This window comes from Balaenoptera acutorostrata, chromosome 9 (genome assembly GCF_949987535.1).
Source record: "Balaenoptera acutorostrata chromosome 9, mBalAcu1.1, whole genome shotgun sequence".
In the NCBI taxonomy this organism is placed as follows: Eukaryota; Metazoa; Chordata; class Mammalia; order Artiodactyla; family Balaenopteridae; genus Balaenoptera; species Balaenoptera acutorostrata.
Genome location: NC_080072.1, coordinates 101,394,539 through 101,419,102, shown reverse-complemented (window position 1 = coordinate 101,419,102; position 24,564 = coordinate 101,394,539). Strand labels below are relative to the sequence as shown.

The window sequence follows — 24,564 nt, the reverse complement described above, 5'->3', positions numbered from 1 at the left end:
GCCTCTAGTGCCCAAGTTCAGTTCCCCAGTATAAAACTGGGGTGACAACTCCATCCCTATTGTGTCTACAAGGACCCAGTGAGATCAAGCACCTGGAATACACCTGGCTGAGAGCAGGCATCCACAAGGTGCAGCTCTTCCTCTACGGTACTTATTCCCGATCATCTGCTCCTATTGTTAATCTGCAGTCCAGAAGGACCCTCTGATTTCTGGTTTGAGTGAGACTAATAATAATGAGATGAATCACAATAGTAAGAGGCATGTCTATTGTATGTAGTCTTTTTAATTGTTTAGCTTTTCAAAGTATTTCTGCAGACAATGAAATAACGCAAATAAAGAACACTGATGAGTTAAGAGTTACGCAACTCGTTGGCTAGAAACCATAATTTGATGTTCTCTCCAGTTTGGAAAGTAGATTTAAACTGCATGAGAGGCTCTAAAAAGGAAGCAATGACAATGTAACTGCAAATGATCCTAAAAAGAAGAAAGACGAGAATGGCTACAGAAACCGAATCTGCCACCCCAGGTAGGTCTGCACCGGGTCCTGGCTCAGGTACCTTGGGCCTTCATTGTAGAGACTCACACATGCCTGCTCAACCCTGGACAGGGAGAGTTATATCAGTACCCAACCCCACCAGTAAAGAGGGTCTAAAATTACTCTTGCTCCTCCACATCAAATATGTCCATGTTCAAATCCCTGGAACATGTTAAAGTCACCTTATAAGGCAAAAGGGACTCTGCAGATGTGATTGAGATAAAGACCTTGACATAGGACTTAAGCCTGGGTTACCCGGGCAGGTCCATCCAATCACACAGGCCCTTAAAAGCAGAGACCCCGGGGCTTCCCTGGTGGCACAGTGGTTGAGAATCTGCCTGCCAATGCAGGGGACACGGGTTCGAGCCCTGGTCTGGGAAGATCCCACATGCCGCGGAGCGACTGGGCCCGTGAGCCACAATTACTGAGCCTGCACGTCTGGAGCCTGTGCTCCGCAACAAGAGAGGCCGCGATAGTGAGAGGCCCGCGCACCGCGATGAAGAGTGGCCCCCGCTTGCCGCAACTGGAGAAAGCCCTCACACAGAAACGAAGACCCAACACAGCCAAAAATAAATAAATTAAAAAAAAAAAAAAAAAAAAGCAGAGACCCTTTCCCAGCTGTGGTCAAAGAGGAAGATGTGAAGACCAAAGAAGGATCAGAGAGAGGGAATGTTGCTGGCTTTGAAAATGGAGGAAGGAAGCCTCTAGAAGCTGAGAAAAGCAAGGAAACGGATTCTGCCCTGGAGCCTTCAGAGGACCCAGCCATGCCTTCATCTTGGTTTCAGCCAGTGAGATGTCTATCAGATTTCTGACCTACAGAACTGTAAGATAATAAATGTGTGTTATTTTAGGGCATTAAGTTTGTGGTAATTTATTACAGTGGCCATAGGAAACTAATACACACTTGAAACATTGTAATTTGCCCAGATCTTACATTGGGGATTCTACCTCGGTTTCCTGAGTTCAAACTGCAATTTCTCCACTGGGACTCAGAATCAGACTCCTCCTAGCTTGTGCTCCCCACCCCATGCAAATATACACACAATGTTCCATACAACGACTCTATCCGTACTAGAAGAAATCCAAACAGACCGCTAAATCATGGTGGTTATCCGACAGTAGAGAATCTACAACAGTGGTTCTTAATAGTCTTCTGGGGAACGTCTAAAACATACAGATTCCTAGGACCTGCCCCAAAGCTACTGAGGCAGAAACACGACACTGGACGTGTGTCGTATTTACAAGCTCCACAGTGATTCATCAGAATTGGCCAGCACTGAGGACTTCTGTTCTAGAACAAGGTGATCCTGTTTTCTATCTGAAGCACTGCATCCACTTCTGAAAATCACACTTTGAGATGTAGGTAGAGAAACTGGATAATGTTCTCACGAGAGCAACCAGGATGGTCAAGAGGAACAGGTAAAGGATCCTGGGAGCTTTTACTAGAGATGAAAAGATACAGGGTTTGGAAGTGGGAGGTGGGGGCAGAATACTATAACAGCTGTCCTCAACTGATGAGTTTCCTTGTGAAAGAAGGATTAAGACTTCTCTGAATGTCTCTAGGATGGAGGTACAGAATTCAGTTTTTTAAAAGAATGCTCTAATATAGTAACTCTCAATGGGAGAAGGAAAATATCGAAACCACTTGTGAGGCTTTTTGCAAATCATAATCCCCCATTCCCTGGAGAATCCTTGTATCATACAGTTCTGTCATTTGTTGAGCAAAAATTGGTTTGCCTGGGGGAGCTTGGATGGGGGGCTCGGTTACATATAAAACTGCATTAGAACATCTACAAAAGGTTTGAGAACTACTAGTGAACAGTCTCAGAAGCTCAAGATGGAATTCATCCATCCATCCATCCAGTGAACATTTATGGAGGTCCTACCATGAATCAGCTGCTATTCAAGATGTTAAGGATATGGTGATGTGTCAAACAGACAAAGGACCTACCCTCATAGAGTTTACCTTCTATTGAGAGAAACAGCAAAAGAGTAAACAAACAAATATGTTACTTTAGATAGTGATAAGAGCTACAAAGAAACATAAAGACAGTAATAGTAAGAGAGTGATGGGGCCTTTATACAGGAGAGTCAGGGAAGGACTCCACGCTCAGAAGGGGATTGTTTTGGAAAATACCAAGATCCCCATCACAGAATTACTCCACTTGGTAAGAATGTGGTAAAATATAATCAAAGGGCTTCCCTGGTGGCGCAGTGGTTGGGAGTCTGCCTGCCAGTGCGGGGGACGCGGGTTCGAGCCCTGGTCTGGGAAGATCCCACATGCCGTGGAGCGACTAGGCCCATGAGCCACAATTACTGAGCCTGCGCATCTGGAGCCTGTGCTCCGCAACAAGAGAGGCCTTGATAATGAGAGGCCCACGCAATGCAATGAAGAGTGGCCCCCACTTGCCGCAACTAGAGAAAGCCCTCGCACAGAAACGAAGACGCAACACAGCCATAAACAAAAATAAATAAATAAATAAAATTTAAAATATAATCAAAGAACAGCTGAACAGTAAAGCTGGAGGATGTTTGAGGTTTCTTTATGAAACATGTCTCAATATGTTAAAAGGGAGAAAACATAGTTTTTAGAAACTGGGAATAAGGCTGTCATTAATCTCCAAAAATTCTTAAACTGATTATTAAACAAATGATTAATGGGCACTTAGAATAGAATGTAGTGGCCTTCAGGGGCCAGCTTCTCTAAGAAGAGGCATGTCACGCTAATCCCATTTCCTTTGCTGATAGGGTTATCCGATTAATGGATTGAGGAAAATTGTAGATAGAGTACACCTTGATTTTAAGACCCTTAACCAAGCAACATCCTTATGTATAAGGCAGATTTGAAACAGGCTAAAGAAACTTATTTAAAGAATACCCATTAATGAATTAATCCCACCCAGGAGGAAGGTCCTATTTCATTTCCTCTTTGTTAATTATGTTTAATGTTCTTCTTACTATACTTATCTGGCTCAGATGTTCCTACTATTATTTTGGTAAGTGTTGGATCAATCTGCCCTGTTATTTTAATGTCCCAAAGGCCCACTTTGTTCACTCTTTTAATGTACATGCAGGATTTTACACTAATCCCCATTTAATTTCTCCGTGTTATTTTGGAGTATTCCTCCCTACAAGAACTTTCAACACGGTTTGATGAAAAGATCACAATTTTGTACAAAAAAATACTGAATAAATGCCCCAGTCTGTTACTGACGAGGTGACCCTCTTTGAAGCTTAACTTCCCTATCTCTAAAATGGAGATAATACCAGAATTATTATTATGAGAAACAAAGCAGAAGCACAAGACATCCTGCTCTCCAGAAGTCTTCCCTGGGGGAGACGGCCCCGCCGATGACTCACGGCAGTTGGCCTCGTCCTGGCCGTCCTGGCAATCCTGATGGCCATCACAGCGCCTCCAGCTGGGGATACACTTCTTTGGTTGCCGGCACTCGAACTCAAATCGGTCACATCGCCCGAGCTGGGTGGGAGTGGAGGCAGCAGTGACATTTGCTAGAAGAAAAGATTTTTAAAATTCACTTTTTAGTACTGAGGGGCTGGCCAGCAATAGCAACCTATTGGGTGTGTTGGAGATCTCGGTGCTTTAGGAATTACGACGGGGATCTGAACAGAAATGTGAGCTCTGGTGAAAGACGGCAGGTTGACGAGACACAGGGATCTCATCCTTCTCTCTCTCTCAGGCCCAAACTTAGTTGAAGACTTTGAAGACAGAGGTGAGTAAATCTTGCAGAAAGTAGAAAAAGAAAATATTAAAGAAACATTTTTTAAAGTTTTAAAAAAGTAAGCGGACTAGATCAGGAGATTCAACATGTTACTGACGAGAGTTCCAGGAAGAAAAAGAAAAGAGAGAAGAAAATACTAAGGGATATTTCAAGAAAATTTTCCAAAACTAAAATACGTAAATTTCCAGAATAAAAGAGGACATCAGTGTCCACCACATTAGATAGAAAGAGACCCACAGCTGTGGGTCACACTGTGTAATCACTGTGTAATTTCAACACTGGTACCAAAAGGAAGATTCTACAAGCTTCCAGACAGTAAAAACAGATTACATATAAAAGATTCAAATCAAAATGGCTTTGGATTTTCCAAGAGCTGCTTTCTGAAGACAGAAATTCGAATGTCTTTGAATTTCTGAAGGATATATATATATATATTTTTTACAACCTAGAATTCCAAACCCAGCCCAATTACCAATCAGGTCTGAACACGGAAGAAAAACACTTTCAGACAAGCAAGGCCTCAAATATACCTCCCATGTGCTCTTTCTCAGGAAATTTCTGGAAAATGTGCTCTACCAAAATGTGGGATTAAACTAAAAACCAAGAGGAAAGACCTGGGATATAGAAAAAAGGAGCTGCAACGTGAGACAAGTAAAGCGAGTCCTAAGGATGGAGAAGCAACCTCCCAGAAGATACCTGTGCCCCAGACAACCTGCACAAACCAGAGAAACTCAAGAGATAAACACCTTGAATGCAGGCCATCATCACCGTGTCCTCGGGCACCATATCATCATATCCACCTGACAAAGCTACCAGAGGGTGTGCTCCACCAAAGAAAGGGAGCAAACCAAGAAAAAGCAAGACACAAGGTCCAGGAAAACGGGGAATCTAAATCAGGAGAAAGGCAAAGAGAATTCCAGGGAGGGCAGTGAAGCCCCAGGGTAAGGACCGGCAGCAGGCTGGGAGAACAGTCAGCCCAGATAGGAGAAGCCAAGCTCCTCTTCGAAGGGAGATCTCCAAGGGAAACAATGGAGCTGAGAAATCACCTGATACGGTGACCGTGTGGAAAGTTACACCAAGAGGCTGCTGAAAGGGAGGAAGCACCAGCAAAAGATACAAAATAACCTGAGCCAACAAACAACAACAGAAAGCAATGATTAGCTTTGGGATACTGTTTGTATTCCATAGTTGGATAACTGGATTTTCAAAGGGCCGCTCCAACCCCCAGAAGCACTCTGCTAAAACAAAGTGCATGGAGAAGAGTGGGGTGGGGGGTGGAAATGAGGCCAGAGGACCGGGCCAGGGCACATCATGGCGCTTACACCTGGACAGTAAGGGCACCGTCGGGGGGTCCAGGCTGGGAGAGGATATAATTACGTATTAGTATGTATTAGGCTTCTTGGAAGATAAATCGCAAAGGGGGAGACATGAGGCAGAGAACCCAGTTCAGAGACTTATCCAGTGAAGAAATAAGATCTGAGAGCTAGATGGCAATTTAACTTTACATGGGCAACATACATAAAAAAGAATTCAAAAAAGCTGAATGCAGCATCTAAACAGGAATCTGCTCATTGAATTAAGTCTGCATTTGCTAGAGTTGGTTAATGTCCTGCTCGGTTTCAGTAACCAACAGGCAATTTTGAGAGAGGGACAATCAAGTTACTTCATAGAAAGATGGGCCTTGGGGGAAAAGGGCAGAGATAGAAGGGTTTTTTTTCATTTGTTTTAATCTGAGAAGCACTTATGGGGCACTGGCTATTTGCCTATTTTTGTGGTAGGCAGAGTGGGAGATTCAGACTAAAACACGAGGTCCGGCACAATCGCCATGGAAAGGAAAGATTTATACACATGCAATGACCAAGAAGCAACATGTGGCTGTTCGTAGTTAAGCGCCAAAAGGACAACAGGGCAAAGTTCAATGACACCAGAAAAGGGGTGGACATCAGCTAAAGAACTCAATGAAAGCTCTGTGGGGGTGGGTCTTGAGAGGGGGAATAAAACCCTACCTGCCTGAAAGAGGAGCCTCAATCTTTAGGCAACCTACCATTCACACGGGGAGCTCCCGGGCTCCAGGCAGAAATTCTGATTCTATAATTTTATAAACACCCCAAGTGATTCCATTACAGGTGGGCTTCATGCTGTACTTCGAGAAATACTGACAACATATTGAGGTCTCCTTTAACTATGAAACCTGTGTTTCTGTCTGCCCTGACCGACAGTGGGTTTCACAGAGAGGGAAAGTAGGGGGACGAGGTCGGGTCCGATAACGGCAAAAACCCTACTGGAGGAATCTAGGCAGAGAAGAAGCAGGTGTGTCCAGGGTGGGTGAGGAGCCCAGCTTGCAGAAGTGAAAAGTAATGGCAAGCAAGGAAAGGTCAGCTCAAACAGGGCCTTGAAAATAGGACTCAGGGGTTAGGGTCTATCTTCTGGACAAAAGGACAAGTGGAAACCAGTGATGATTTTAAACAGGGAAGAGATGGGATGAAAACAAGTCTTAAAGGAGGAAAATCAGACTATTGACCTATAAGTTTGCTGAAAAGAATTATGTAAACCATGGCAAGCAACGATCTATTATTTTATTACAACTGAGTTTGAAATGGAAGCCTGTTTAGGAAAGGATACAATTCTGCCTGCAGTTAAGGGTGTGCCCTAGGCGGCGGTCTCACGGTTCACCAAGACCTCCGGCAATACGGTCACTCACAGACTTCCAGAGCCTCTCTGTGTTCAGCCACTAGATGGCAGTGCTTACCCTTCTTTTAATAGGATGGCCGCCAACTAGCAAGCCAGACACTCGGGTTCTGTACCCCGCCCGCCCCTCCCCGAGAGTTTAATACACGCAGACACCTCCCCTATAATTCCCATGGTAACCTCCTGTGGAGAGGAAGCAAAGGAGACCCAACCACAGCCAAGGAGGAAAGCAGGGCGGCTGGCCTTTCCCTGCAGGAAGATCAGAGGGCAGTGATAGAAGATGACTTCTGAGTTCCCTGGGGTCTCCCTGCTCTGGAGGTGAGAAGGGGCCTGGCCACAGAGCAGAGTCCCAGAGGGCAGGATTCTGCCCTCAGCCAGGCTGTGCCCAGGGTGTAGCCCCAGAGGTCCTGTCCTTAAAGCAGGTGCCAAGGGCCAGGGCCGGGTCCAGCACTCACCAGGCGAGGGGCAGCCTTCCTCATCCGAGCCGTCTGCACAATCTCGGTACCCGTCACACACCCAGCTGTCCATCACGCAGGCCCCACTGCTGCAGCGGTAGTAATTGGGCAGACACGTGGAGGGCCCGGGAGTAGGGGAGGGAAGAATATGTGAATCTGAGGAAAACACCAAGCAAGGAAACCCAAAATGTTACAGGAAGCTTGATCTCAGACCCAAATGTGTCCCAAAACCTAGTATGGATGTCCCAGATTTAGCTGCACCAGCCCAGGGCGGCCGGTGTCAGGCACAGTTCTGAACAGCGAAAAATCACTTATGATGGGGTGTCAGAACAGACTGTATTCTCTTCCCTTCTCTGGAGCGGATTCACCTTACCTATTTGATTTGATTTGGGCTAACATTCGGATGAGTTAGTTTTCGCAGGGGCTCATGCAGGCTGGTGGAAGGACTCGGAACGCACAGGCTGGGTGGGAGAATTAATTCCTACGGAGGATAAACCCTGTTCCACTTAACTTAACCCCAACCATCCCGAGACCAGCTCCGCGACAAGAACACCAAGAAGGAGAGGGACGGGCACGCCGCCCACACCAGTGCTGCCCTGGCGTGTGTCACGTACACATAAATGTGTCACGGCCCGTGCATCACCCAGAACGCTCGTTACAACGCATACGCTGAGTCAGGAGCGAGGCCTCGGGCGGGGTCAGAGGCCACGATTCTAACAAGGAGCTGTGGGTCTGCAGGCCACACTCCGGGTAGCCAGGCTCTGAAGTCCTCACTGTGCCCTGGAAAGCGTAACCCTCCGAACAGGAGAAATCAACTGGGCTGATTTCACAGTGGGAGGGGGAGAGAAAAGAACTCAGAGAGTTACCCCCCGTCCCCGCCCCCCAAAAAAATCCCTGCCTAAGCCAGGCACCAAAGAGACAGAGCTGGATTCTGTGTGAACGGGTGGGAGGACGCTGGATGTCTCAGCGACGGGGCGGCCCCGGACCCTCACCTGCACAGACCGTCTCATCAGACCAGTCCCCGCAGTCGTTCTCCCTGTCGCATTTCCACCTGCTGGGGATGCAGTGCCCATTCTCGCACTGGAATTGGAAGTAGTGGGAGCAGTTGGGGGCCTCCGTGGGGTTTTCTGGGGGGTGAACCGCATGGTCAGTCGTCTGCACCGCACGGTGTGAGCACAGAGCTCCAAGGACACACAGGCCCCTCACCCAAGGCAGCCCACCCGACCCTCCCAGAGAAGGAGCATATCCACAAACAAAAGCCCACCTTCCTGGATTCCATCTCACATTCCCTGACCTACGCCTCTATGTCTTGCTAATGATACCCGAGTTTTAATTTTGACACTTCACCAAAGGAATGACCTAACTACGGATGATAACGTGACGGTGACAGTGATTTCTATTACGTTGTGGCATCTGTAACCTTTACAGGGGAGGGGGAAGCACATTCCAAAATATTTATCTTAATTCCTCTATCGTATTCCTTATATATAATGTGAACTTCCTAACTGGGGAAAGAAAAGAAAATGGAGTAAATACTCCCTAACCCCTGCTAGGGGGTAGGTTCTCACTTGAAGACTCAATTCCTTACACGCAGATTCAAGAACTGGCAGGAACTGTGGCTGAGGAAGGAGATGGCAAAGCCGGTGGCGGAGTGGGCCGAGCGCCCCCTCCTTAACTTCAGGCGCCTTCAACCCGGAGATCAGGGACGCGGGGAGGCAGATCCCAGGTCTCCTTACCACAGCTGGCTTCATCAGAGTCATCACCGCAGTCGTCCATCCCGTCGCATTTCCAGATCAAACTGATGCACACTCCATTCTGACACTGGAAACTGAACTCATCACACACCTTGTGGAACTCGGGGCCTGGGGCTAGGGAAGGAACAAACACCCGAAAAATCCAGATTGCTTCTACACCGAAGAGCTCAATATAACACTGCTGTTTGGAAACGAGAGGAAAGAACAAATGTCCTCCACCAAGAGATTGCACGGCTGAAGGATCCCTCGAAAGTAAGTCAGTTGAAGGCCTGGCCCCAGCAACTCAGAACGCAACTGTATTTGGAGATAAGGTCTTGAAAGGGGTAATTAAGTTAAAGTGAGGTCATGAGGGTGGAGCCCTAATCTCACAGGACTGGTGTCCTTATAAGAAGAGTAAATGAGGACACAGACAGGCACAGCAGGAAGACCAGGTGCAGACACAGGGAGAGGACGGCCGTCCACAAGCCAAGGAGAGGGGCCTCAGAGGAAGCCAACCCTGCCGCCATCTTCACCCTGGATGTACATCCTCCAGAACTGTGAGAGATTACCTTTCTGTTGTTGAAGGACCCCAGTCTGTGGTCCTCTGTTTTGGCATCCCAAGCAGACTGACGCCAAGTACCTACCATTGAGTTGGCCAAAAAGTTCGTTCGGGTTTGCCCGTGGCATTACAGAAAACCCCGAACGAACTTTTTGGCCAAGCCAATGTAACACGCGCAGGGCAGTGCTGGGGACAGGGCTGCAGCAGTGAACGAGACCAAGACCTGCTCTCACGCGCACACATTCCAGCTGGGGGAGGCAGTCCACAAAATAAGTGTACAGCGTGCGAAGTGGAAGCGAGCGCGGTGAAGACACTGCGGCAAGGCAAGGGGGCCACTCAGTGATGGGGGCGCAAGAAAGCCTGTGGGTGAAGTTGACGTGTGGGCCAAGGTCTCGGTCATCCTCTGTCCTCCCCTTTATCTGTACAACTAACAAGCAAGTTTCCGAAGCAACAAAGGTGAGCTTTCTCAGAAAAGGCAAGACTGGACCCTCAATCGAGACCTTGTAAACTAGACGGAGGCAGGTCCCCAGGCAGCCCACCACCGCTTAGTCTCTCCAGTGCCCGCGAACGACCCCCCTCCCCCCGCGCCACTCACAGCATCCCGCAAACACCGCATCCTCGTCCGAGCCGTCGCGGCACTGGATGATGCCGTCACACACCATGGACTGGAAGAGGCACTGCTGGCGGTTCTTACACACAAAGTCCATGAAGCGAGTACAGAGGGGCTCTGGAAGGGTTCAGCAAGGGAAGGAGGCCGTGAGCCCCCGGGGCTGGAGGCCTCGTGGGCCCTGGGAGGATGCACCCTGGCCAGATGCGCATTCGGGAGACGGGAGTAACAGGCACAGTCACCGAGCGCTTGCTTTGCGCAAACCCTGAGCTTTAGTACATCGTTAAACTCTCAGGACAATACGATGAGAGGTTTTACTCTCCTGTTTTCCAAATGAAGCACAGGGGATGGCAGTGCTAAGTATTTTGCCAAGAGCGCACAGTGGATGAGGGTGGAGCCAAACCTGAATCCCAGAGCTGCCTGACGTCAAAGCCCATGATCTTAACCACTATTAATAAAATATTGACTCTCCAATATGGGGCTTGGCAAACGGTTACTATGAAGGACCGATGTTACAGATTGAATTGTGCCCCCCCAATTTATTGATTGATTGATTGATTTCTTTCCTTTTTTGTTTTTTTTTGGCCATGCCGCGCAGCTTGCAGGATCCTAGTTCCCCGACCAGGGATCGAACCTGAGCCCTTGGCAGTGAAAGCACGGAGTCCTAACCACTGGACCGCAAGGGAATTCCCCGGCCCCCAATTTATATTATGTTGAAGCCCTAATCCCCAGTGTGACTGTATTTGGAGACAGGACTTTACAGAGGTAATCCAGGTTAAGGGAGGTAAATCAATTGATCAATTGATCAAAAGGATCAATAGGAGCGGTGTCCATATAAGAGGCACCCGAGATGCAGGCACAGAGGAGGTCACGTGAAGACACGGCGAGAAGGCGGCCTTCAGACCTGAACTGCCACACTGGCTTGTCCCTGGGTCTCCAGCCTGCTCTTCCCTAGGATGGGCACCACTGACTCCAGACAACCTTTCCAGGTCCAAAAAAACTGGGCATAAAAAGGGTCACTGGGCCTAAAACTGTTACCCGAGTGATAGTCAGCAACTAGGAAAACCAATGAAGTAGGAGAAGTAAGTGTCCAATTCCAAACCATCGGTCCATTCACAGGACATACTGCAGCTGAACAAAGATGATCATGGACCATGACGTAATTCCACAGTCACCCACCACGGCTCCCTCCCTGCTCTCCTTCCCCCAAACCGCCACCTCCCCAACTCCATCCCTCTCAGAGCCCTGGTCGAGAACCTGGGGTCACCGCATTTACAAGCTAACTGCAGGCAGGTACTGAGGAAATGAAAGCACTTAGTCCAACGTGTGCCCTTCGCTCACAGCCACAAGGCGGCCCCCGGGCAGGGTGAGGACTCACCACAGTGCTGTTCGTCTGAGCCATCCGAGCAGTCGTGCAGACCATCGCAGTGTTTGCTGGACGGGATGCAGGTGCCATTCGGGCAGCGGAATCCGTTGCACTTCTTCTCTGGAATGTGATTCAAGAAGCAGCAGAATAAGGAAACAGGCAGGCACTCACATCGTTGTTTGGCCGGGGGGCCTGGGGAGGGTGCGGGTATAAATTTGTGCCGCCCGACGGAGGGCTATCGCTATTACAGACGTATACACACGGTGACCCAGCGATGGCATTAAGAAAAGTAATCTACCTACACGAGTGAAAAATAACGGAGGCACAAGGTTATTCATGGCAGCACTGTTTGTAATAGATTGAAAACCACCTATGTATCTGTCAATAGGGGACTGTGTAATAAATTACTGTACAAAGCCTGTTACAAAGAGAATGAAGAAGCACTACGTAAAAACAAGTCCTAGATATACAGTTATGTGGAAAACCAAGGTACGTGGCATACCACATGTGTAAAACAGGACAAGAACATGTAGTATATTTAAATTTGCATATATGCACAAAAATATTCTGAAAGGATACACAACAAAGGGAGGGAACTGAGCAGATGATTCTGAAAGGATACACAACAAAGGAAGGGAACTGAGCAGATTTTTCTTACCTACTCAAAAAAAATTTTTTTTTTTGTTTTATGAAAAGTAAAAGAAAAGCTTCAAGTGGATGGAAAAAAGGAGGACACTCTTAAATCACTCACTGTCTTAATTCTTCAGGAATTGTAAACCAAAGCCCTTTTGGAGAAAGTTTGTCCCAGAAATGTTAAGGATCTTAGGTTTCGCACTTAGCATAGAATTCTTAGCACTAGGTCACCCCTTCTCCTGAACAGAGAGCTACCGCCAGACATGTAGCTTAAAAGTCACTTCCAGCAGGTCAGTTGCAAACCCATCTCTTGGTGGAATGGTCCCAGGAGGATCAGGGATAAGGCAAGAAAATGTGTTTTAATCCTGTAAAAAGTCATCATTCTTAGGAGACTGTTCAAAGGACATCAAACAGAAACAGTAAAGGAGTACCATGAGTTGGGGAAATAGTTAATGTCACTCAGCATAAAAAGGTTTTTCAAAAGTATAAATTTTAAACTGTACAAGACAAATGCCCACTCACTAAATTAGTGAAAACAACTCAAAAGATAAAATCAAGGGAGGCTTGGGGAAACATACGCTATATTACTGATGGAGAGCCTTTCAGTATAATCACTTGGAAATAAAATCTGGAAACGCTTAATGAGAACCATGGAAATCGATCAGAACCTTTGACCCAGCACTTCCATATTGAGGGACATAACCCAGGAAGTACCTCAAAGGAAAATGAAGCCTTCATTTCCAAGGACACGAACAGTTTTACTATGCATGACAGTATGAAACTGAAATTACTCAACCAGGGAGGGACTAAGTAAAACTACGTTATAGCAATACAAAGAGAAAAGGCATCTGCCATGAAAATGCTAACCACAGAAAAATACAGCCGTATGGAAACATCTTTGTTTAATATTGCGCCATGAAAGGAGAATATATAGAACAGCATGCAGACAATGATTACAACCCCATGAAAATTAGGGATGTATGGTATGAAATAACAGAAAAGATGTATATTGGTCTCTGCCCCTGGTTACTGGCATCAAGCTCCTAAAACCCTTATAATTTCCTGGGTGACAGGAGTGTCTTTTGTTCTAATGAGGTGACTGGGGGGGCTGGTCATCAGAAAAGCCACGCCATGATTAGAGGCTTGGAGCTTTCCAGCCCATCCCCACTCCAGGAAGAGGAGAGATCTGGAGACTGAGTTCATGATGGATCATGCCTAAGTGATGAAGCCCCACCCCCAAATCCCAAAAGTAGGCGGTCCAGACCGCTTCCAGGCTGTTGAACACGTGGAGGTGCTTGGAGGGTGGTGGGGCTTGGAGAGGGCATGGAAGGCCCATGGCCTTCCCCATACCTTGCCCTGGGCTCTGGGCTCTCTTCCGTCTGGCTGTTCACCTCTCTCCTTTATCATAACCTTTTATAATAAACTGAAAAATGTTGTTTCCCTGAGTACTCTGAGCCATTCTAGCAAATTATCAAACCCAAAGAAGAGGTTGTAGGAACCCAGATTTATAGCTGGTTGATCAGAAGAACATGTGACAACATAGGACTAGTGATTGGCATCTGAAGTGGGGGAATGTCTCGTGGGACTGAGCCCTTCCCTGTGGGATGTGACACTGTCTTGAGGAAGACAGCGTCAGGACTGAGTTAAATTGTAGGACACGCTGGTGTCGGGGAATTGCTTGGTATGGAAAACACACATTTGGTGGCCAAGAAGTGTCAGAACTATTGTGTGAGCAGAGTACTGAGACTATAAGGACAAAACAGGGAGTCCTTCCCACAGACACACGGCAAGAGGATAAGGAGAGAGAGCTTTAAAACTATTTGGTGTGAAAGGGGAAAGGTTGGGGGGAGGGATAAATTAGGAGGTTGGGATTAACATGTACACACTACTATATATAAAATAATCAACAAGGACCTACTGTATAGCACAGGGAACTCTATTCAATACACTGTAATAATCTACATGGGAAAAGAATCTGAAAAAGAATAGATACATGTGTATGTGTAACTGAATCACTTTGCTGTACACCTGAAACTAACACAACATTGTAAATCAGCTATACTCCAATATAAAACAAAATTTTTTAAAAATTTGGTGTGAAAAAGCATTTTAAGTATTGTGTTTGTATGGCAGCTATTTTGTGGTAAATTTCGAATGATTATCTCAGAATCCTTTTTTAAATAGATCTTATTGAAAAAGTTCTGCCTTAACGAGTGGTAAGCCACTTTCCCAAGAGGCCATAACAGAGACCTCTTAGCCATAAAATATGCCATTTATATAGGAACTGTTGGCTAATTTCTGGCAGAACACTGGTAATGTGACTGCATTTAGTGCTCCGGGTGGGTTAGTGGGTTTCTATTTCTTTTCTTCAAAGTTGTTATGGACAAGCAGTGAGGCAACCTGCTTGCCCAAGAATTAAAACTACATAACCCAGGCCTACACATTGCACGGCAGTGCCACACAGAAATTGCAGGCTCACTAGTGGTCAGAGTGGGTACCCGGGCACAGCGGGACACTATTCCATTTCCTGGCCTGTCTGTTGTCTATTTTCCTGAACAGCAGACATGGGAAATGCTCTGGGTGGGGGCCAAAGCATTTGCATTTACCACAGTTGACTGGATCTTCGTCAGAACCATCTTGGCAATCCATGTCACCGTCACACGCCCACCGCTGGGGGATGCAGTGCCCGTTGTGACACTGGAAGTTGGAGGCCTCACAGGTGTGATAGACGGCTGCCAGCGAAAGAGAAGAGAGAAATGGTCAAGACGTCCCTCACCTCCGTGCTCCCATCACCATCAGGGGCCAAGTGGAGAGAAGGCTTGTACTAGATCACAGGTATGACCTGGGGCTGCCCTTAAGGTGGAATGCAGCCTCCTGAATGGGCAACAGCTTGAGGCTCTGAGTTTATCAGTGTTACAAGCACAGATATACATGTTAAAAAATCAGTCACTTTCACAAGAACTTATGAGGTAAGAAGGATTCCCCCTTTTACAGATGAGAAACAGGCTTAGGACACTAAGAAGCTCGCCCACATTCACAAAGATAATGAAGTCATAGCACCAGGGCTGTCCAAATTCAAAGCCTGTGCTTTCTCCACTCTACCTGGCTACTTTATCTTCTCACTCATCCAGATTCTGCAGGATAAGGACAGGCAGTGTGTGCTCAGGGGGCTGCGTCCTAAAGCTGGTCCCCACTGTGTGGAGGCCTCAATTTCATCATCTAGATTCATACCTAAGGACCCCTGTAACTTCTGAAACGCCATGATTTTATAATTCTAAATAAACCACCCAATTTGAAATGTGGAAAACCTCAGGTCTGAGGAGAATAAAAGATGTATCCAAAACCTAGAATTATCTAACTTTCTGGACAGTTGAGAGAGACATCTACCAGCCAATAATACGTGGTGTTCTCTACAGTCATTAAAAGAAAAAAAAAAAAAGGCAAGTGAAACAGAGCCACTGTTATAAATTAACAGGTTCATCTGCATACATGGGCTGAGGCCACCTGGAAGTCGTTTAGAAAACGTCCCAAAACCTCGGTCAAAGACTATTTCAAATGCATAGTATCTGCCTCAACCCCAACCAACACAACTAAACGCCTTCTGCATCAGATTTCCCTTTCCTCCTCTGACACAGAGAGCAGTTTGTGTCTGTCTGTTGCTGAAAGCCAGGGCTGGCCTTGTTTACGACTGGCATAAAATAATATAACCAAGACAGACGGGCTCTCTTGGTTTAACTGTGCGGACAGGACGTTCTAGCAACAGAAGGAGGCAAAACAAACAAAAGTGGGTTGTTGAGTGCACACCATAGTTATTTATTCAATCGAGATGGTTGGTAATAGTGACTCAAGGGTTGGGAAAACGGGCTTCCAATGCCCTCTAGAATTTCTACTGCCTTTGAGGCTATTTTTTTGCAATAGCCTGAAATACAAAGCACCTGATTTTTCAAACCACTTTACAACAAACGGTTGTCCATCATCTGTTGTCTTATCTCCTCAAAGACCAAGGCTATATCCGGTAGCATGCAAATAAGTCTACAGGAAGTTTCAATATTTTACAGCCTTTGGCGATCAGAATCCATTAAACATCTCTTTAAAATATACTTATCTCTGATAAGAGGAATAAGTGTATCATGCATGTTACATGAGCTTTGCCCCAGTAACAGCCATTGCCTGGAATACTTCTGATTTATTGGTTTTACAAATCTGACAGCCCTTTAAAAAGTTCCTCACCAAAGCCTTGCTCACTTTCATAAAAGATACTGTCACCTAAACTCATTGCCATACTGATGTACTTGTTATTATTCAGCCTATGCATTTCAATTCCAGTTGAAAACAACTTCAGAGCGTTAATGGAGTTTCCAAATGACAATTCTGGGAGGCATGTTTGAGATCTCCAGATTCCATCACAGAAGCTGAGCCAAGAAAGACTAATTAATTTGCAAGAAAGACTAATTAATTTCATTCAAGTGGCCAGGTAGGGCTGGAATGCTTAACATATTCCCTTTTTCTGAATTTTTCTGTCTTCTGAGTAACTTACTAGCTCTCTGACATTGAGTGCCTGATGAATGATACATGCTCAATCGATAATATTTTTTAATTACAAGGATGAAAGAGATGGACTTTAATACAGACTAAAGAATTTGGGGAAGATGAAGAATCCTTTGCATAGCAGGATTCATTGTGACTCTAAGAATAGAAAGGCTAATGGGGCAAATGATCATGAAATTAGAATACCAGGGTTTCTAATAGAGGCCATTATCCTCCTACCTATTCTCTGACTTGGGCAGATCTCTCCTGACTCAGCAAGACCCTCTGTGACACCTGATCAAAAGCATTAGCCAAATAAAAGTGGGGCAGAAGAGATGAATTAATTACTGTGACAACAAAAGCACTGCCTCATTATAAAGCACTGGACTATTAGGAATGAATGAGGAAAAAGAAATGCTAATATCAACACAACTTGAATGATTAATAATGTAAAAAAATAACATAAAGCATAAAGAAAAGCGCACTGAAAAATAAAAGGCAGAATTTGAAAAAGAATCAAATAGAGGGACTTCCCTGGTGGCGCAGTGGTTAAGAATCCACCTGCCAATGCAGGGGACATGGGTTCGATCCCTGGTCCGGGAAGATCTCACATGCCACGGAGCAACTAAGCCCGTATGCCACAACTACTGAGCCTGCACTCTAGAGCCCACAAGCCACAACTACTGAGCCCGTGTGCCACAACTACTGAAGCCCGTGTGCCTAGAGCCCATGCTCCACAACAAAGAGAAGCCACTGCAATGAGAAGCCTGCACACTACAACGAAGAGTAGCCCCCACTCACTGCAACTAGAGAAAGCCCACGTGCAGCAACGAAGACCCAATGCAGCCAAAAATAAATAAATAAATAAATAAATTTAAAGCACACATATAGTACACCAAAAATTATATATATAAAAAAAGAACCAAATTGAAATTCTAGTTATAAAAAACATAGCCATGGAAATAAAAACAGCTCAGTGGGTGTGTGAAACAGCAGATTAGATCCAGCTGAAAAGAGAATTGTTGAACTGGAAGAGAAATCTGAGGAAGTAACTCAGAGTCTAGCACAGGGTCATAAGGAGACAGCAAATATGAAAACCAGAGGCATGAACACCAGAATGAGACAGTCCAGCAAATGGCTGATAGTTGCTGCTGAAGACAAGAGTAGACAAAGTAGCAAATAGATATAGCTGAAAAGATAGTGGCTGTAATTTCCCAGAATTGATGAAAAAGATTAAATCCTCAGATTTTAGAAGGAAAACAAATAGGATAAATAAAAATACTCCCACACCTAGGTAGGTGAAACTGAATAAGAAAGACACAAAATGCAAAAAACCTAGAGACAACTGGAGAGAAAAGAATGTCAGACTGTTGTTTGAACAGATAATCTGAGAGGAGTATTTAAATCAATACAAAAGAGGCCAGAAAGAAAGGGAATAATTCCATCAAAATACTTAGGGAAAATTACTACAAATCTAGAAACCCAGATCCATCAGAATTCAGCTTTGAGATCAAAATAAAGACATGTTTCTATAAACAAAAACTTGAAGTTTACTACTCACAGATTAAGAAACACTGCTATAAGAAACACTGAAGGATGTGCACAGAAAGGAAGCATTAGGTACAAGAAGCAGAAGTGGTAGACAGGTAGGTACCTATAGATAAGTTTGGTTACTAAAAAATAATGATGACTAATTTTAGGATTTTTAAAGTGTAAAACTAAAATACAAAGTATTTCGTGTTTTAAAATACTAAATATATACTAAGTATGTCAGTATTGAAACTGTGGTCAAAGACTGGAATCAAAGCAGGTCTAGGGGAGGGGAAAGATATTAGGAATATGCATAAGATGTCTAGGGCAACAGCTAAAAGAACAGAAATGAAACGTTTACATTCAAAATCAATGCGGGGGGCAGGGCGGGGGGGCGAGGGATAAAGGAAACTCAATTCCATGGAAAGCAAAACAGGGGGAGGGGAAGAGCCAAGAAAATGCCCGGCACAGACCATGCATGAGAGCTGAGGCCCACAGGAAGTCAGTCGACCCATTTTCTTTGGCTCTGCAGGTGACTTAATTTACTAGGCCAGGAAATGAAGTAACCCGCCACACATCAAAATGAGCTGACATCTGACCCCTGACTATTCTGAGATGACGAACAAGGAGATTCATCTTTAAAAGGTTTGGAAGCACAGCCATTGGAACAAGGCTGCAGTTGTGGTGCAAGCACTCTACACTTCCCCAGGTAGCCCTGCCAGAGAAAACCAGAGATAAGACGAGGAGTCTGCGACAAGCCCACCCACAGAAATGAAGCTGTTCATTCTCTGTGGAGGATCGACACATGCACCTAAAACACAAGTTTGACTAACGTGCTTGTGCTAACAAGATGTTCAGTCTCGTTCAATACCGCAATTTACAAACGGAAATGCCCAGGTGCACGCCTCTAATTTATTAACCAACTATCTGGCCAACTCAAAGCTTCCGAACAGCACTCATACGCTTCCTGGGCTGATGGCAGTTCCTCTGCGGACCTTGGTTATTCCTCCTTCTGCAGGCCAGGCTTGCACCCGAAGAGAAGCAATCGCCTGCAGTCCTTCCAGAAGCAGAGGCGCAGACACCGAGACTGCGCCAGAAAAGATATTGGGGTGGGGGGGGAAGTTTACGAGGGAGTGGAATCTGGTAACATCACAGATCAGCCGGTGTGATGTACCTGGCCTTTGAGGAGCTCCGTTTACTCGTTAAAGCCACGTAAGGTCACCTCTAAAGTAAAATGAATGGAGAGTTACAGTTGTGTACAATTACCCAACCAACAGAGGTTCTCTGAACTGGGCACTGGGAGAATATAGAGGAGTAAAAGATCATTTCTGCCCTTCACAAACCAAATCTAAAGCAAAGCATAACACACTGATATGTAAGTGTGGGACATGATAACAGAACTACTTTTTATTTGCTTTTACAAATTAGGAGGCATGCTCTGAGCTCCCGGATGCTGGGCAGTGTGTAAGAACTGCTGGGGTACTGTGGGGGAAAGGGAGATGAAGACACGGGACTTAAGGGATTTAATTCGCGAGAGTGAAGATCCATTGACAGTGGATGGCAAAATGAAGCCTGAATGACCAGATCTGCCCTCGCCACAAAAGGGTTAAAGGAAACATCTTTACCTCCATCACTGGAGCGATTTAGGGTAGAACTGAATGACAATTTCTAGAGGAGGCTGCAGAGAAAATTTACTCATCAGAAGTGGGCTTTGTTTTCCTGCCTCCACAACTTCCCCAACTCCTTGCTCTCCCCGAGTCCACCATGATGTATACGGCCCTCGTTCATTCGTTCATTCACAAAAAGCAGTGGAGTGAATGTGAGTGAACTTAACACCCAACAGGAGAATTACAACATTACTTCTACCTTACACCACCCAGCCTTCCTCTCATACTCTAATGTTGTTCCCAAATTTATTTTCAATAAAATCTTACCCAAAACAGGTGCAAGCACAATTTAAGCTTTCACTGTTTAGGGAACCCCTTGATGCTGCATTCCAAAACATGAGCTAGTTCAATGCTACTCAGTGTATGGTCCCCAGACCAGGGGTCAGTCTGTAAACTCTGTTACTGGTCCTAAGGAAATAAGCTTGAGTCAAAATGTAAATCAACTCTATCACTCAGGAGACTGTTCAGGTGAACATGTTTTCATGGCAAGACCTTCTCAATGAAGGAGGCAGAGAGTTGGTTAAATTTTCGGCACAAGCTTATCGCAGACCAGCTCTCTGAGAAGCACTGATCTCGTTGGTCTCTAAGGTCCATTTCTTAGAGCCTAGATTCTGCGATCACGTAGGGCTGCAGTGCTACCCAGCACACGAGCAGGTAAGTGCCGCTCAGGGAGTCCAGGGAACACTGACCAGTACAGTTGGCTTCGTCGGACCAGTCTCTGCAATCGTTGTCCCCGTCACACACCCAGGAGGAGCGGATGCACATGCCAGAGCTGCAGCTGTATTCGTCAATCCGGCACTGGTGCATTTCTGCAGGTGAGACCACAGACAAGGATGTGAGCACAAAAGCTTGCCTGGAATTCTGTCTCTGAGGTCAAAGCTCCTAAGGGTTAGAGATGCACCCAATATCCCTATTATCGCTGATGATCCAGGATGCACGCGTGAAGACTTTAACCAGGGATGGGAAGTCCTCGAGGATGGTGCCCAAGTACAGTTGACCCTCTGGATATTCAGGTTTTGCATCCACAGATTCAGCCAACTGTGCATTATGTACTATGTTTACGATCCATGGTTGGTTGAATCCGTGGATGCGGAATCCGTGGATATGGAGGGCCGACTATGGGACTTGAGCATCTGTGGATTCTGGAACCCACGGTGGGTCCTGGAACTGATCCCCTGTGGATACCCAGGGACGACTGGAGTGCGCTGCAGATGGGGCACAGGTGTGCTGAGATCCTGACACCTCACACGCTGGCCACCCGTTGCCTCTAGGCAACAGCGGCCTTGGCCATTTATCTTGGTTCACTTTACAAATATCATTTTCTATGCTTCCTATGTTGGGAAGAAGGTTGGGAAGCAATGCTCCGGCTGCCCAGAAAGCCAAATTTTCAAGAAACAGAAGACTTCCAGAGATAGAGCCTGTGGTTTCAGAACAGGAGTAATGAGAATGTCGAGCGTGCTGATCAATGTGAGATGCTCAGCTCAGGGAAAGAGAGATCAGTGCTGAGCTCCCGAAACAGAAAAGCTGGTGACTTCCTGTGGGCAGAGCTCCTGGGATGCTGGCCGGTGGGGCTGTCTCAAGAAGGGTGGGGGCCGGAGACAAATGAACCAGGGCAGTCTGACCAGGACAGGAGAGGCAACTACACTGACAGCATCTTTTGTAGGCCCTGGGGATACTAACAAAACAGAATTTTCACATGGAATTGGAAAGATTCTAGGAAAACAGGAGTAGCCAAGCCCAGGGGCCCGGGGATGGCTGCCTCAGTGAGAGAGGTTGATGGTGAACTGGGAAGCAGATATTCACGAGGAAACAGTCTGGAGACTCACGAAGAGGACCTGGATCTGAGGTAGGGACCACCTGAGTCCTTGAGGTGGACTCAGGCGCACCAACGTGAATGGACCATGAACAGAGAATCTGAGGGACGGACACCGTTTAATGGTCCAACATGTGTCCAGTGAGTGGGTGAGAGGACACATGAGAAACAGATAACCACGTGGCGATTCCTCCCGACGAGAGCAAAACTGGCTGCACACGTTAACCCTCTGAGTGCAGAGGGGAACGTGGGAGGAATGAAGGGAAAACAGTGCAAACCCCAAGGACTGTTTCCTGGAACTTCGTATTTTTACAAATATGAAGGAAAATTATGTAACCACTCCCCCCCCCAGAAAAGTGCTCTGAGATCCAGTCTAGGAGCATTTCCCCCACGCTCCTTATTTGAGTCCCAGTGAGTCAAACCCCCCGCTCGTGATGATGCAGGCCCTGTCCGGAAGCACACGCACAGCTGGACTGGACCTGCTCCCGTGTACAGGCAGGGAGCCCACGGGGCCTCACCGACCCCTCGCAGTGGCGGGGTCAGCATCCGGCCCCCACACGCACTCCCCTCCAGGCCGGGGCACTCTGTGTATTGTTCCCTCCCGTGACAGTCAGCAGCTACGAGTTTGGTACCCAGAGCCCATCAACGGAGGACAGGGCTTGTGAAACTGACAGGGGAGGATTATGCAAGAAGAAGGGCGTGGGAAACACGGTCCCAGTTCCCTTTTCTGACACAAACTAACTGTGTCACCTTGAATAAGCCCCCTGACCTCTATGGACCTCACGTGTTTCATCTGGAAATCAAAAGGACTGAACTAGAGAATTCCCATCACTCCTTCAATTCCAACACATTATTTTCCTAAATAAAAATTTCCATTCAGAAAACAGATGCTAAAACAACGTTTGCACCATCCACTGACTTCTAACAGGGTTTACTGAATTAGATCAGTTAAAAGAAAAAAGAAAAAAACAGTTCACAAAGGTATAGCTCTGAGTCTTCAGGACGCTAATGTCACAGCTGCCCAGAGGCGTGAGTGGGCCAAGGCTGTATAGCTGTTAATAACTGCCTGAATTCATTTAGATATCTTCCTAATTCTCACACTCATGCATACAGCATCTCTGCAAGGAAGCAGGGTCCATCACTTTATGAATGAATCAGTCCTACCATGTGAATGGAGGTGGCCATGCAGCTGATGTCATAAATCCCACAATGGCTTTCAGAAATCCTCCATTTCCAACCCGTCCCATGAGCCAGGGTGCTGCCCCCTCTGGAAGAGGAGTCCTGGACATCACGTCCCCTTACCACAGTGACTTTCATCGCTATTGTCGCCACAGTCATCCTCAAGGTCACATTTGTAGGAGAGTGGGATACAGGTCCCAGACTCCTGGCAGCGGAACTGGGTGTCCAGATCACAGATGGTAGTAGCTAGGATGGGAAAGAGAGACAACATGCTCATTAGGTCCAGTCAACTCCCCCCAAATACAAACATCCCACTGGAAAGCCAACTGAAAAAGAGAAGGAAGCAGATTTTAATTGTAATATGAATTTCAACAATAGAATTGAAACCTAGACTTACAGGAAAAATAAACTGTGTGAGAACCTGAAATTTACAACCAAGGGAGACAAGGGCCTATCTTTCCATGGACGGCTTCCAGATCCGAACAGGGCTGGGAAGAGTGAGAAACCGTCATTGAGCTGGGAGACAGCATGATGCAGTTACATCAGGGGTCCCTGGTACCAGGCCACACAGCAGGAGGTGAGCAGTGGGTAAGCGAGTGAAGCTTCATGTGTATTTACAGCCGCTCCCCATCGCTCACATTACCGCCCGAGCTCCGCCTCCTGTCAGATCAGCAGTGGCATTAGATTCTCATAGGAGCGCGAACCCTACTGTGAACTAGGCATGAGAGGGATCTAGGTTGCGCGTTCCTTATGAGAACCTAATGCCTGACGATCTGAGGTGGAGCTGAGGCAGTGAGGCTAGCGCTGGGGAGCAGCTGCAAATACAGATTATTGTTAGCAGAGAGGTTTGACTGCACAGACACCATAATAAATCAATGTGCTTGAATCACCCCGAAACCAGCCCCCCGCCCCCTGTCCGTGGAAAAATTGTCTTCCACGAAACCGGTCCCTGGTGCAAAAAGGTTGGGGACCGCTCCACTAGATAACCTCCTAAGATCCCCTCAGAAGCGACGGTGTCTTCCTAAATAAATGGCAGAAATACCTTCATCTGGGAAACTACCATTAGGGGGCCCAGTTTCACACACGAAGCTGGGTCCTCACCATACAGATGACAGAGGGAGGGTGAGGTGAAATTCTGCAGCAGGAACCGGGGCCCTGCAGTCAGGCGAGACAGGGTTTCAAATCCTGGCTCTGCCTCTTCCTCTAGCAGTTAATTTTAACCTTCCTGAGCCTCAGTTTTCGCCACAGCAAAAGGAAGATAAGGTAACGTGGGCAAGCGCTTGTGATGACAGACACAAAGACCTGACAGGGGACTTAATTCCACCAGCCACAACTTACTTCACCCAACCCCCCTGGGCTTCCGTTCCCGCTACTGTAAAATGGAGATAATACCTACCCTCCTGGCATTATTATGAAGGTCAAGAAGAAAACAAGTTTGGGACCAGCACCCATCCTTAGGATGTGAATATAATGAATGGGCTCTAAACAAATGTCACTTCTGCTCCCATCCTTCCTCTCGCCCTTCTGCCTCA

At 46.5% G+C, this 24,564-nt stretch overlaps 1 protein-coding gene across 3 annotated transcripts in view; it reads right to left on the bottom strand.

Annotated features, from left to right (window-relative positions):
* Positions 1-24,564, bottom strand: part of SORL1 (sortilin related receptor 1) — a 162,136-nt gene that overhangs the window by 31,194 nt on the left and 106,378 nt on the right. For all 3 annotated transcript variants that reach the window (XM_057553490.1, XM_007196698.2, XM_007196697.3), the window contains 9 exons: positions 23,156-23,278; positions 20,730-20,849; positions 14,923-15,048; positions 11,696-11,803; positions 10,306-10,437; positions 9,155-9,286; positions 8,411-8,545; positions 7,419-7,574; positions 3,896-4,045 (listed from right to left, as the gene is read on the bottom strand). In XM_057553490.1, the coding sequence (XP_057409473.1) occupies positions 3,896-4,045; positions 7,419-7,574; positions 8,411-8,545; positions 9,155-9,286; positions 10,306-10,437; positions 11,696-11,803; positions 14,923-15,048; positions 20,730-20,849; positions 23,156-23,278 (1,182 nt within the window). The remainder of the gene's footprint in view (positions 1-3,895; positions 4,046-7,418; positions 7,575-8,410; positions 8,546-9,154; positions 9,287-10,305; positions 10,438-11,695; positions 11,804-14,922; positions 15,049-20,729; positions 20,850-23,155; positions 23,279-24,564) is intronic.